The sequence below is a fragment of the Gymnogyps californianus genome, chromosome 8, assembly GCF_018139145.2.
Source record: "Gymnogyps californianus isolate 813 chromosome 8, ASM1813914v2, whole genome shotgun sequence".
In the NCBI taxonomy this organism is placed as follows: domain Eukaryota; kingdom Metazoa; phylum Chordata; class Aves; order Accipitriformes; family Cathartidae; genus Gymnogyps; species Gymnogyps californianus.
The window spans coordinates 6,269,640-6,284,205 of record NC_059478.1 but is presented as its reverse complement, the minus strand read 5'-3'; the positions used below and the strand labels follow the sequence as shown (position 1 = coordinate 6,284,205).

General features: G+C 65.1%; 1 protein-coding gene across 1 annotated transcript; it reads right to left on the bottom strand.

The window, feature by feature from the left end:
* Positions 1-2,144: 2,144 nt before the first annotated feature.
* Positions 2,145-12,902, bottom strand: KIAA1614 (KIAA1614 ortholog). Its single transcript, XM_050900595.1, is given in 13 exon segments — positions 2,145-2,717; positions 3,094-3,278; positions 3,434-3,546; positions 4,059-4,263; positions 5,040-6,500; positions 7,269-7,433; positions 8,731-8,794; positions 9,413-9,931; positions 9,934-10,047; positions 12,343-12,445; positions 12,447-12,504; positions 12,506-12,867; positions 12,870-12,902. Coding segments are annotated over 13 exon segments (3,576 nt in total). The 3' UTR covers positions 2,145-2,523.
* Between the last annotated feature and the right edge of the window lie 1,664 nt (positions 12,903-14,566).

Here is a 14,566-nt window from a genome sequence, read left to right as displayed (position 1 = left end):
CGCAGACGGGGGCTTCGTGCTGCAAACACCGATTGCAGGAGAGGGGGTGGCTCTTCAGGAAAGCCAAACCGGTTTCTTACTGAAGTCTGCTCCCATGTTTAAGTTGCAAACGCCAAAAGACTCTGGAGAGGCTGGCTTACGCCTCCCATCTGGGTCTCAGATGGGTCTGAGGGAGGAAGTTAATTGGTGCTGACGCTAAGACTTCTGCTGAAATTGCAAATCACCCCCAAAAATCGTCCTCCCCAAGCGGGAAGCTCACCACCAGACGGCTTTACCTCCGGGATGCTTAGCCTGGACTGAAGACTCCTCCCTACTGGGTTTGTGGCTCCCTTCAAGCGGCTGCGTGACCCCCCTCGCTCCCCATCCCCTCAGCAGGCGCCGGGCGCTGTCAGCTGGCGGCAACCGTGCCTTCCGCAGCTGGGTGCCGGAATGGGGCCGGTGGGGGGGGGCAAGGCCGAGGTGCCCTGCCGCGCCTGGTCGGGTGCTCTCGTCATTAACGCACACATATGCCCTTAGTGCCAACCCGCCCTAATTATTTCAGCAGTTGCTCTTTATCCTCGCAGAGCACCTCGTTTCTTTTGGTTACGCTGCAAGAAATACGCGGTGTCTCCGTTCCGAGGCTCGCTATCGCAGCATCTGCGCGGCTCCTTGGGCTTAATGCCTCTCCAAGAGCAGGTTCCCGGGACCGCGAGTCCGACCAGGGAGCGGGGCTCGCCGTTGGCCGGTATTTGCACGCCTCCGATCCCCGCGTTATTTTCGGCGTGGTCGCGTACACTCCGGGAACGACTCCCGGCGTTCCGTGCGGGACCGCTCCTTCGTTAGTCCGGCGTACTGCTGGAGGGTGGCCCAGCTTGCTGGCATCACCGCAAGCCACCAAACTGTCTTTGGTCCCTTTTACCGTGTGCATATGCTTTTTCTGTTGTTGTTGGTGCCCCCTCCCTTTAACACTGAATAAATGCATTGCTGCTGCCCAGCGTGGCGCAGCAGAGATCACCGGTCGTTCTCGCAGTGACCCTTGCTCAGGGACAAGCCGGGGGTCTCCCGGCGCTGGGTAGCAGGAAAAGCTCCCGCCAGCATCTGCCGGGCATCGCCCTCCTGGCTTTTAAGGCATCTGGGGTCCCCTCTGCGCCGCAGGCAGCTGCCGCCCAGATGCGGGGGCCGCTGCAGGCAGCTGCTGTCCAGATGTGGGGGCACCACCATGCAGAGGACAGCCATTGCTGCTGTGCCGCCTCTCTGCTTGCCGTGCCTGCCGGAGAGGCTTATCCCTGCGCAGCCGCCCCGGCGCCGCTGCACGAGTTTCCCCTTCCGTGGCTGGAAAAAAGGAAACCCCAAAAGCAGCCGCAGGAGCGCAGATCCCTCTCATTAGTGATGGATACTTGCGGGCGCATCCCCACCGCTGTCCCGGCAGTGCTCACAGGAAGAGGAGAGCAGCCCCGTCATCCCGTGCTTCCCCCCCCAGCCCACCATGCTGCTCACCGGAGCGGGGAAGGGGAGGTCGTTCTGCTCTTCGAGGAGCTCTGCAGGCGGCTGAGCCCCCCCGGCTGCCTGCCCAGGGCCCCCCCAGCACCACAACACCGTCAGGAGGTGGCTGTGAGAGCGACTGGGCCGCGGGAAACCAGGCAACAAAGACCCTGAGCCCATCCAGGGACCTTCCCCCCAAAACACAGGCTGCCTGGAGGTGGCAATGGGGAGCTCCCCCCAGCACAGGTTTCCAGGGAGCATTGTCCCCTGGGGATGCCCCCCCTGCCCTGTCCCCATTTCCCCACCCCACAGCCCAAATGAGTCCTCAGGCCCCAAAGAGCTCCTCCTGCCCTCAGCATCCCAGCTCTGGCTGCCTCGGGGCTGCGCACCCTGTCACCCCCTGCCACCCCGCAGCCAGGACACGCGTTCAGCACCCCGGACAAGCCACCCACGGCAGATACACTGGCCCTGGGGGCTCAGCCCCACATGAAGGCACCCACACACTCAGCACCCAGACCCGTCCCTGGCTCCTGCATCCACCAGCAGCCCCACAACCCTGGGGCTGGGGCACGTCCCGGCCCCCTGGCCAAGTGTCACGCCCGCAGCCCGTCCATGCCACCCGCAATTCCAGGGCACCATGTTTCACGACTACTTTTTTTTTTTTTTTTTTCATTTTAAAATAATTTAAAAGAAACCCACCAGGCCGCGGGCGCAGGTTTCCAGCACTGGCAGGGAACCCCGCATCTCCTGGGGATGCAGGGACGGCGCGTTCCAGTAGGACAGACCCACCCTGGCTCAACAGCAGGGCTGGGCTGTCCCGGGTCCCCACACCTGGGGCAGCTCCTGGAGACGCTGGACACTGTCTGGGGGGGTCCTTGGTCCCACTCTGTCTCCCAGGGGGCTGGGAAACCCACCTGCCCCCACCGCAGCGGGGAGCCAAATATTGCACCGGAGCAGGGCAGGTCCTGATGCCGCGAGGCGGCTCGGTCCACGCCGTGCCGTCCTGCGGCATCCCGGGACGTCGTCCTCCTCCCGCCGGGCTTCCCGGGAGCCGTGCCAGGGCTACCGGGGCGCCGGGCGGTGCCTGAGCACGCGGAGGGACAGGGTGTCCGCCTGGAGCAGCAGCTCACGGATGCGGGCCAGCCCCAGCCCCGAGACGGCCGCCCCGTTGACCTGCAGGATCTCATCCCCCACGCCCAGGAGCCCCGCGTACAGCTTGGCCGTGCCGGCGTCCGCCATCTCCTGCACGTAGACACCTGCGGAGAGGGACAGGGGCGGGTGAGCCCCCCCACCCTGCACCCCATGGCCGGGGCTGTGCTCCCCGGGGGTGCCCAGGGGGCTGCACACAGCAACAAATTCACTATAAGTGGCCTTTAGGATGGGCTGCGTGTCCCAAGCCAAGGGCTGACGGACACATGGGACTGTGCGTGGCCAAAGCCACACATGGCGGCATCCCCCCATCCACCATCACCCCTTTGGGGCTCAGCGGGGATGGAGCAGCCCCCTCCACCCCTCCCCAAGCTCGCTCCTGGGGAGGGATGAGAGCCACTGCAGAGGGGGGCCGGGCCGTGCCGTGCCGTGCCGTGCCTCCCCCTAAGGTTCGTGTGATGCTTTGGGATGACCCCACCGTACCTGTGTCAGGCCGGCCGTGCCCGGAGGTGACACAAAACCCGAAGGCGCCGTGGGGGGGTCGCTGCAGCTCCAGCTGGCTGGTGCCGTCGGGGAAGACCTCCACCACGCGCCCCACCGCGCGCAGCCGGCCGGGCGCCCCGATGTCCTCCACGCTCAGTGAGCGCCGCGGCCCTGAGCCCCCCTTCCTGCGGGGAGAGGGGAGACGGGGTGAGCGGGGACCCTGGGAAGCTGCTGGGGACCAGGTGATGGGGCCCCCAGCTGCACTGAGCCGCCGCATGTGACTGAGCACCCCGAAACAGCCTTGCCGGGCATGGCAGGGATGTGCCGGGCCCCGTCCTACCTGTCGGCCGCAGCCTGGGGCAGGAGGTAGGCGCTGGCACGGGGTGCCTTGCCCAGGAGGGGGTGCAGGCTCTGGACAGAGGTGGCTTTTTGGGGCTGGCAGAAGGGTGACACCTGGGGAAAAGCACCCGGTTGAGACGGGGACAACCACAAACACCGTGCAGCACCGCAACCCTTCACCCACCGACGTGCCGAGGGAGCGGGGGGCATGGGGCCATCCCACACCCCCTGTCCCCCGCCGGAGCCCTCCCCAAACCACCGCTGAGGAGGGATAAGCCAACGTCCCCTGCGCCCGGCCAGGACACCCGCCCAAGGAGCAGAGTTTCTTGGGGAGGCACCTCACTGCTCAGCTGGCTGGGACACACAAGCCACAACCCCAAACTATATTACCCCATCTCCCCTCCCCAAATCTGCTCTTCCACCCCCCCTCACTCCCTCCTTCCTCCTCCCACTCCCCATTTGGCTCCGGGCTTTTCAAACCCAGCAGGTTTGGGCTGGCACATGCCCCCACACGCACCCCCGGGACCTCTGGGGCTATAAAGCGATGCTCAGGAATGCTTCACCCCAGCCTAGCACCCCTTCTCCTATACCGCCCACACACACCATGGGGGTACATTTTGGCTCACCAGCTGCAGGGACTGCAGGGAGGGCGACTTCTTCATGCCGGGGCTGTCCGGGGGGGTGCCGCCGGGGGCCGGGAGCTGCTCCATGCTGTAGCAGCGGAAGCGGCCCAGGCGCTGCTTCGTGCTCTGGCTCAGGCTGCACAGGAGCTTCTTCAGCCCCGACGCCGAAGCGCTGCTGCCCTTGCGGCTCGCTGGCCGCCCCGGCTCCCTGGATGGAGAGGGACGATGGTCACCCACCGTGTGCCTGGAGGGGAGCAGGACCGGCAGCTGCCTCGGGGCTGGGGTTGCATCCCGCATGCACCTTCACAGCCTTGAGAGCTGCAGCACGGTGAAATCGGGGTGCACGGTGAGATCGGGGTGCAGCCGCCTCCCCACAGCAGTAACCCAGCGCGTGCACAAGGGATGGCTTCACGAGCCAAAGTGACCTGAAGGGCTCCCTACCTGTTTTCCCCATAATTTCAGGGATTTAACACCTTTCAGACCTCCCCTGCTCTCCGCCTGAAGGGATTGCATCCTGCCAGGGGGCTTGAAAGACCCAGCGCCGCCTCCAAACCCTCCTGCCAGGCTGAGACACGCTGCGCCCGGGCGCAGGTCCAGCAGGTTCGTGTTCGGTGAGCCCCAAGGCAGGCCCAGGGCTGGCAGCGTTTCGCAGCTGATTTTCCCCAAAAGGGGAGACCTGGCACCGAGCTCGACGCCTCCAAGGTCGCCCACCGTCACGCTTGCTGCAACACCCCCAGCGGAACCAGATGCGGGGTGAAACGCGACTCCCCCAAACCCACTTGAACACACATGCAAAATTGTCACACACACACACCAATTGTGGTTTCTGGGAGGTTTTTGGCGGTGAAAGGTAGAGTCCCACCGGGAAGCCTCGAGGGGGGGGGGCTCAGCCCAGCAGCATCCCGCTGCGCTGAGGAGGGATGCTCAGGGATGCAGCACCCACCACACGGTGCAGGATGCCGGCAGCCCCTCGCTCTCACTCACCCGTGTGCCACGCTCCCGGCTGGGTGCTGCTGCTGCTGCTGTTCTCCAGGTGTCCTGGCAACTTCCCCGGGAGGACGAGCAGCCTCCTGGGATGCAGGGGTGACAGGGCTGGTGGTGGGGTGCGACGGTGCCCCTGTAACCGCAGCAAGACAGTCACGTCCCTGCTTCGCTGGGGACCCCCCCCAGGCACCCCTCGGCATGGCTCTCTTACCTCTGCCCGGCTCCGGGGGGTCCTGCCCGTGGGTGTTGTTGCAGTTGTTGGTGGACAAGGCACGGAGGGGGCTCCCCGGGAGCCACCTGGGGCTGCAGGGACCCCGCCGCTCCCCTGGCCCTGCCGTGCCCCCGGGCTGGGAGGGCGCAGCGCTCCCACCATCGGGCTCTGGGCCCCGGGCTCCTTGGTTCGATGCCCGGCGGCTGCCACCGGAGAAGAGGGCTTTCCTGCAAGGCACCTGGGAGCAGGCCTTTTTGGTGGGAGGGGGAGTGGGGAGGTGGGTGCCCGGCATGGGGGTGCTGGTCCCAGGCTGCAAGGCGGGATCCAGGGGCTCACTGGGCTGCTGCAGGGGATGAGTGGTGTTTCCCACCCCCTTGCTGCCCCCCGGATGCTGGTGGGGGTCCCCATCCTCCCGGCTGCCAGCTCTCCCCGGCGGCGGGGGGCAAACAGCCCCCGTCCGGCTTGTGGCACCACCTGAGCCCCCGTCCCCTGCGCGGGGGCCACCGCTGGCCACGCATGTCCCCTTCCCAGCCCTCGCCTCCAGCTGCGGGGCGGCACGGGGGGCCCTGTGCCCGCGAGCCCGGGGGTCCCGGTAGCCCCGCGGGTGGGGGCTGCGGGGTCCTGCCTCCTCGCTGTCCGTCCGGCAGCCATCGGAGGTGTCGGTGCTCTCCAGGGCCGAGTCCACCTCGTCGATGTAGGTGACATCCCCGATGTACGTCTCCTTGATCTTCTCAGTGTGGATGCGCTGCCGGGAGGGGAGGATCCACAGTGGGGACCCCCGAGGGCCCAGAGCCCTGGTTTTGGGCTCCGGCTGGGCAGTGCTCAGCCCCCCGCTGTCCCCCGGGATGCTTCCTTGTGCCGCAGGGCTACTTTCGGCTGCGTCGGTGGCTGCCGGCGTGTCCGTGCCCCGGCTGGAGGCAGCACCAAGGAAGGAGCCACAGGCACTGCACTTGCCCCCGGCCGCGAGGTCGCCGCTCCGGGCTTTGGGCTGGCCGGCCCCATCCCCTGGCTGCCCGCCGCCGGCCGGCTCCGGCGAGGAGAGCGCCGAGCCCAGCGCCCGCCAGTGCCGCAGCTGCAGCCGCTCCAGGTACCGCACCTCGGCGTCGCGGGCCGACTCGTCCTCGAAGCGGACGCGGGACGGGGAGGGTCCCCGCGGCCGCCACGGCCGCCCGCAGCTCGACTCCCCGCTCGACGAGTCGCTCAGGCTCCCACCGTCCCGCGGGGTGATGCTCGGCCTCCCGCTGGGCTCCCTGAGGTGGGCACAGACAGACGGACACAGGCGAGCTGCAAGGGCCGCCCGGCTCCCTCCGGAAAGCAGGGCAGGAGGGGGGGAAAAGCCAGTGCAGAAGATGGGGCAGGAGGAAAGTCCACCCGATGCTCCACCGCAGCGTACAGCCCCGCTCCCCTCTGGCCCTCTGCCCAGGCTGCCTGAAGCTGAAATTACGAGAGGCTGCGGCAATGCCCCATTGCCACAGCCCGACCTCCATCGTCTTTCCCCTGCACCGAAGCGCGTGGTTAATCAGACCGGGAACACCGAATTGCACATGACCCGGCACACACGGTGAGCCACGGCTTTGGCACGGCCTTCCAGCACCGAGCCTCCCCCAGGGAGGTGCTCCCCACCGTTGGGAAACAGAATCCTCCCAGTCAGCCGGGAGCAGACCGCTAATGCCTCCCCGTTGCCATAAAACACAATTAAACACCCCCAAATATTATGCCGCAAAGACTTCATGCATGCCCGGGCAGGGGGATGCTCCTGCGAGCAGAGAGCTGCTCACGCAAGGGTACGAGGCTGCACACATGCATGCATGCAGCAGGTCGGGCCCTGGCTCTGCACCCATGGGTGCACGGTCTGCACACACTTGCACGCTCTGCACGTGCATGCTCTGCACGCATGCTTGCACGCTCTGCACACATACGCACGCTCTGCACATGCACCAAATCCAGATGCACCCCTGAGAGCACCGTGGCGGCAGGGGGCTGGGAGGCAGGATGCGGCCCGTGGGGCCGGCACTGACCTGGGGTGCGGGACGGCAGCGGCGGCGGCGGCAGCGGGGAGGAGGAGGATGTTGTGGTTGGCGCGCAGGGGGTTCGTCCGAGCCTTCATGCGGGCGCGCTGCAGCAGCTGCTTGGCCTGCTCGTGCCGCGGGCTCAGCTCGAGCTCCTGCCCGGGGACAAAGGCCCTGCGGCCCCGCAGCGGGGAGGGGGATTAGGAAAAAATAACAGGGATTAGACGTGGTTTAACAGTGACGACGAGGCTGCGCTGCCCAGAGAAAACAGGGCCCGGCCTCTATTCATAGGCGGGCTGGCTGCCACAGCAGGGGAGAGCTGGGCGGGAGCCCCCGTACCCCCCCGGTGCCAGGCGGGAGGAGGGGGGGTCGCACCCCACACCGGTGATGCTTTGCGGGGAGGCTCAGCACCCACACAGCTCAGGCGCCGGCTCAGCCGAGGCAGCGCTTTGCACCACGGGCATCCCAGAGGTGGATGGGGAAACTGAGGCAGGCACTGCGTCCGATCCCTGCCGGTGTAAATCCCGCAGCGATGTGAACGCAGGTAGGTTTGGGATGACCCCCCCGACCCAGCTGCCTTCCCTTCCTTGCAGCGGGTCTTCCCCCACATCCCCCGGCCCCCCTGCCCCACCGGCTGCAGAGTGGGGGATCCGTCAGCTACGGGAGGGCACAGCCCTGCTCCAGCGCTGCTTTCCCCGTTGGCCATGGCCCTAATCCCCCTGATTAAAATAATCAGCTCAGGCAGTCACTTTGGGGAGCCTGGCCTTAACCTCTTTGCGGCAGGAGGGTGGGCGCACGCCGGCCCCCAGGAAAGCCCCCTGTGCAGCACCATGGGGGGTTCCAGGCTTCCCCCCAGGTTTTGGCTGCCCCTGCTCAGGGGGAGTGCAGCATCCCTGGCTCTGCCTTGCACCCGGCCATCACTGATCAACCCCAGCCGCCGGAGCGGAGCAGAACCAGTAACCACAACACAGGGGGGTCTTCCCCACTCGCTTGCTTCCCCCATGCAGCCCCCGAGCCCCCGGCCCTGCTCCCCAGCTCGCACGCTGCTGCCCAGCTCACCTGCCCGTCCCACCTCCGTATTTTTAGTCCGTACCTCTAAGGTTTATCATTAGTCCAACAAGATTACACACGCCTGCCGCCTCGATCCTCTTAAGCACCTGGAGAAAATCTCCGTCCCGTCATTTTCCCCAGCTCCCTTCCCACCCTGGCGGGGACACCCCCCCCCCCCCGTGCCCAAACACCACACGGACACCCGGCTCAGCCTGACCCTCCTGCCCCGCTCGCACCAAAGCATCGCCGGAGCCCGTCCACGCTCCCCCCCCTGGCTGCCACGCTGGGGGGCTGCCCCCAGAGCCCTTCCCCGGAGCCCTGCCGAGCCCCAGCGCTGCTTCGCGGGGCTGCATTTAAAATACGAGACTGGGGAGGAGGAAAGAGGGAAATGTCCGTCTCTGCCACGCTGGGACTGATCTACCTGCAGCCCTCGGCGTCCTGCAGCGAGACCCCCGAGTCCCAGTCCCCGTCGCTCGCCGGCACCTCTGAAACGCAGGACAGGGAAAGGCATCAGCCTGGCTGGACTGCAGCCCCCACCCTGGCCCCCCTCAATAGCACCCCCCCGTACCCCCAGCCCCATGGCTCAGCCTGTCCTAACAAACACCCTTGTCGGGGCTATCCCACCTGCTTGGCTCTAGAGAGACCCCAGAGGAGTGGGACGTGCGGCAACAGCACCCAGCGTGGGGTGTGCCCACGGGGATGGGGACCGCAGGGTCGTTAGGGCAGACACTTTCGAAGGAGAAATTAATTCCCTTTTCTGGCAGCAGCTTGCAAAGGGAAGATGATGCCTGCAGACCTCGAGTGCCCCAGAAAGTGGGTTTCTTGCTCTTGCTTTTAGCAGTGAAATTCCTCACCAGGACGCCGGAGGGGACCGGCAGCACCCAGAGCATCCCAGTGAAGAAGTGCCCCATTTTGTTTGCGGGCATCTCCTACAGCTGCCGGTGAAGGGGATGCAGGACCCGCAGGGGACGGGGCAGCCCCGGGGGTGTGAACCAGCACGGAGCTGCACCCACAGTGTGGGAGGCTGGATGACGGCACCGAGGACCCCCCTTCGCCCCAAAGCCCCCCCTGGCTCTACCGAAACGGCCGCCCGAAATACGCACCGGCTGTGGCGAGGCCCAGCACCTCCTGCAGCAGCCGCCGGTTCCTCTCCACCCGCTCGGCCAGCGAGAGCCTCTCCCAGCCCTCCGCCGCGGTGGGGGACACAGAGGGACCCCCCCGGTCCCGCGGCGGGGTTCGTGCCTCTTCTTCCAGGGGGGAGCTCTCATGGTGGGAGGCAGAGCCCCGGGACCCGCTGCCCTCATCCCGGGGGAGCTCGGTGCCTCCCGGCACATCTACCCTGGGTGCCGGCACCCGCCAGAGCCCCGGGGTGCCAGCGCGGGGTGCCGGGGCTGGGGGGCCGCCGGCCACAGGCTCCCCACCGTCCAGCAGCCCGTCTGTCAGGTAGGTGCGGAGCTGAGCCCGCGGCTCCACTGCCGCCATGTCCGCCCCCGGCTTCCCCCGCCGGGGCCGGGGCTTCTTGGGCGAGGGGCGCTCGGGAGCGGCTGCGGGGGTCCCCAGCCGGCCGCCCCCCCGCTTCTCCTTCAGCGCCTTCACCTTACTCTCCAGGATGGCGTGGGGCCGCGAGCGGCCTCGGGGTGCTCCAGCAGCGCAGGGGTTCGGCCGCTGCTCTGGCCGTGCTGCTTGGGGGGCCGCGGCACCCGCCGCGTCTCAGCAGAAGAGCCCCTCTCCATGCGCCCTGCGGGGAGAAAAGCCAGGGGAGGGTGGGCAAGCCCCCGCGCTGCCCTCACCCTCCTCCTCCCCGGCACCCACCTTGGTGCCTCCTGCAAATGGCATCACTCCTGCCCGCCCGAGGCTCTGCAGACAGTGGACACAGTGATGCCTGTGCCTGGCAAACGCATGCGATGCCACTGCCGGTGCACAGCCCGGCGGGGAAGTGGATAAGGACGTGGCACAGCACGAGGCCACCCACCCACCCACAGCATTGACACCGTACCAGCATCGCTCTGGAGCCGGAGGAATGGGGGAGCGGTAGTTCCCCGAAGCAGGGGCTGAGCAGGAGTGTGGGTGCCTGCCCGTGCTGTTTCGGGTGCTCTGGGACACCCAGCAAGATGCCCTGGAGGGAACCGACACTTTCTGAGCCAAATCAGGGCCCCAAAACTCCCCAGAACAGAAATCCCTCACGGCTGCAACTCACCGAAGGTGCCACCAGACAGACACCAGCCCCCCGCTCCACCCTGGCCCCCAGGGTCACACGTGTCACTCGTCCTGCACCAGCCTCGTGGTCCCGGTGACACCCAGGTGCCGCTGCCCCCCTGCACCCCGCCGGGAGCATCTCGGCCCCGCTGGTACCCCTGGAAGAGCCTCCCCCACGGCCGGGGCTGCAGGAGCATCCCCGGGACGCCCACCCGGGCCCCATCACCCCCCCCCACCCGCCCCCGGGCTCACCGCAGCCCCTTGCTACCCCGGGGCAGAGCAGTGGTGGGATGGGGCCGCGGGCGGGAGGCGAGGGCTATCCTTACCCTGGGACCAGCATCGGGAGAGGGCTGGGAAGAGGGAGAAGAAGGCGGAAGAAGGGAAGGAAGCAGGGGAGGGGAAAAAAAAAAAAAATTAAAAAAAAAAAAAAATAGACAAACCAGCAAATCCCGGCCCCTTCAGCCGAGCCTGAGCTCAGCTGCTTGGCTGGGTTGTGGGGCCGCAGCCGGCCCTGCCTCCTGCCCAGGCCTCCTCCTCCTCCTCCTCCTCCTCTGCGCGCCCCCGAAGCGCGCACCCCACGCCGGGGCATCCAGCCAAACCCTGCCCAAGCCCCGAAGCCGAACCGCCTGCCCCCGCGCCGGCTGGCCCCAAAGGGCGACGCCACGGTGGCCACAGGCAGCGTGGGGGGACGGAGGGGACCCCGCGGGAGGAGGGAACCCAACACACCGCGCCGGGACGGAGGGAAGCCCGGCCGCCTTGGCCGGCTCTCAGGAATGTCCTTTGTCTAGGTTGCGGGTTTGGGAGGCGAGCGGGAAGCGAAGCCAGCCCACCTCCCCGGGGCCTACCGGGGGGGACACACCTCACCCTAGGGTGCTGGGTGCCAGAGGGGTCTGCCCCGCACCAGTGGCTGGGGCTTCAGGAGGTCCAAAAAGGATGGAGAAGGTGGTCCCACCGGGGTGGGGGGGGTTTCTCTAACAGCCTTCAGACCGGCAGCAAAGCCTGCCGGCTTTAGGCACCCTCCCGTGAGCATCACACGTTTGCAGACGTGCTAAATTTTCCTGCTTTCCCGGAGGCCAAATCCTGCCTGGAACCCACGGCGAGCCGGGGCCAACCGAGCATCTTCAGGCAGGAGGATGGTGGGAGCTGAACTTGGCGCATCCACGTATCATCACCCCTAAACCCTGCGTGCAACACGCACCCTGCGGAGCCACCCGCTCCCCACACACCAAAACCCCCTGCCCTCCTCCCCCGAGACCCCACAAAACTCATCACGCAGGATGAGGGTCCCGGGCGGGCACCACTTACCTGGAGGTGCCGGGGCTGCCGTCCCCGGCAGGCAGGAGGGGTGCTGTGGGGGCCATGGGCGTCCCGGCCCTGCTCCGGCTGCCGCTTTTAGCTGCGGCTTTTGATATTCGTGATTGGTTTCATAATCCCGATCAAAAGGAAATCACCGGGATTATGAAATTGTTTTAATCCTCCCGGCTCCGGCCGCGCCGGCCCCTGCCAGCACGAGCAGCAAGAAATCACTTTTATCTTCTTAAAACATCCCCCACCACCCCAGTGGCCCCAGGGCCACCATCAGAGCCAAAACTGAGCCCGAGGGCTTCCTTCCCTGCAGGGGCCAGCCGTGCTCGCAGCGGGCATCGGGGCTGACCGGCAGCGGGGGTGACTCCTTGCTCCACGGGGGAGAGACCGAGCATCTTCCCCCGGCTTCTCCCAGGCAGGAGGGGACCGCTGGCAGGTTTGGGTGGAAGAGCCCAGGGCAGAGAGATCCTCCTCGCCCCGTACCCCAGCCCTGGGGTCCGACCTCCGCTGCCATGCCGGGACCCATCCTTACCTCCGCGGCGTCACGGAGTGGGATCCCGGCTCCTCTGCCCGGGCTGGGGAGGTGAAACGCGCCTGGGAGATGTTGTCCCCATCAAGCTGGGGACACACTGCCCGGTGAGGTGCCAAAGCAAGGGCAGCCGGGCTCCTGCCACCAGCCAGGCAGTGCAGGCAGGGAGCCGTGGTCAGGATTAAACCTCTGGGAAGCGGCTGGCGTGAGCAGCAACAGGCTTAGAGTGATTTCAAGGCACTGGGCTCTCTTCTGGAGGAAGATTGATTGCAAGAGACGATGAAGAGATTTAAGAGAGCAAAATGAAAGCACAGACCCCAGACAACCCAGAGTTGGGCTGCTCAGCATCTGGTCACCCACTGTGCAGGCAGGACAACACCTTGGACCAGAGACAAGCTGGAGAGAGGCAACTAAAGGCTCCCAGAAGGACCAAGAGCCTTTAGCCGGTACAGCATGGTCTGGGCAGCAGTTTTCTTCCAGCATCACCCCCTGCGTGTTGGGATTAAGCCCTGGGCACCTTCCCGTCAAACCCTCCTTCCCACCTCCAACCCCTTCTCAAACATCTCCTTCCTCCAAGCACCTCCACCTCCTCCCGGGACGCAGATGTCCCCCACCTCCAGCCACCAGCGACAGCCCACAGCTCCCAAGGGTGCAAGAGCAGCATCTTTACAGACCAGTGGAAGCACACGCTTCGTGGGTGCACGGATGCAGCACCATGGGGTGGGACGTGGGAAGAAAGACACACAGACCGGGGACAAAAGAGCCATCAGATCATTGGAAAACAAAGAGCTTGTAATAATGAAAAAAGGACAGATTTCGTAACCAATCACTTTTTCCTTTGAAAAACACAATCACAGTAACTTTGCTTTATACAACCACCTAGAAACTATGAAACAGTATCACATTGTGCATTTTTTTTTTTAAACCTACTTATCAAGAAGGGTATTCCACACTTCAAAAATTATATCCATTTGGGGAGGAAAGAGGAGACAGCTAATAGCGCAGTCACAGATACATCATGAGTCCAAGCAAGCGGCAATTCTTTGTCCTCACCTTTTCCACTTAGCCAAAAAAGAAGAGTGGAGAAGGGGATAGCAAAAGAGAAAGGAGGAGGAAAGAAAGAAAGCACCCACAGAGGACTAATCACACTCCATAATTACTTTTGACATCTACAGGGCTTCATAGAAAGATCATTTAGACCAACACAGCAGGGGAGGGGAGAGGAAGGCGGCAGCGGGACTTCGGGGGAACTTTGGCATTTCCACCCCGGGCCCCTTCCAAACGCCGATCCTTCGCCAGGAGGACCTACGGGACGGAGAGGTCATCACAAGTTCTACCAGGCTGCCCAATTTCTCCTCTGGAGCAAAGAGTTTGCAATTTGGTTTCTAGAGCTTGAGGGACTGTCAGGCCATGGGGCATCTTCCCAGGCAGGGTCGGAGCCTCTCGCCCACCGTGGCACGGCTGCGCCGGGGCCAGAGCAGCCTCCGACTCCCACCGGGAACAGGGCTGGGGCATCAGCATCTGGGTACCCCCGATATTACCATCCCTTTCCTCTCCTCCCCCTGCAAAACCTGCATTTCTCTTGCAGCCAGGATGCTGCAGCAGGGACTGAAGCCCCCGAGGGACGCCGACACATCAGTTTAACCCCACGGTGGTGGCGGGTCGACAGCTCGTCCCAAGGCGCGGTATTTGGGATGGCGTCATGTAAAGGAGGCAAGGTTGGATGAGGTGACAGCCACTGAGCCCAACCCTGACTGCGGCAGAGTTCCCGTAGGGATTTTCCACTCTTCCCCCAGGAGCCCCAGCCCCTCTTTTCCAAGGAGACAAAACAATCTGATCGCCTTCTGGAACAAAAATGTAAATAATAAAAAAAAAAAACGTGCTTAAGGCAGAAGATCATCTTCCCCCGTGAGTGCAAAGCAGAACGGTGGAGGAGAGGAGGGAGGACATGGGGCCGGGATGCAGCGCGTGAGCAAAGTGGCTTTTGTGTTCCCAGCGCGAGCCAAGCCATGCCCCAGCCCCAGAGCACTTCCCAGCGCAACGGCCCGACGTCAGGGCCACAAACCCCCCAAAAGCCTGGGGCACACGCCGGAGTCACAGCAAGCAGCACGCAGCAGCATCCTTGCAGGATAAGACCAAATTCACTCCGGCTGTTGAAAACGCAGGCAAAGCTCGGAGGCTTTGCGCCGTCTCCCTTGCTCCTTGGAAGATCCGCAATAAAATCCCC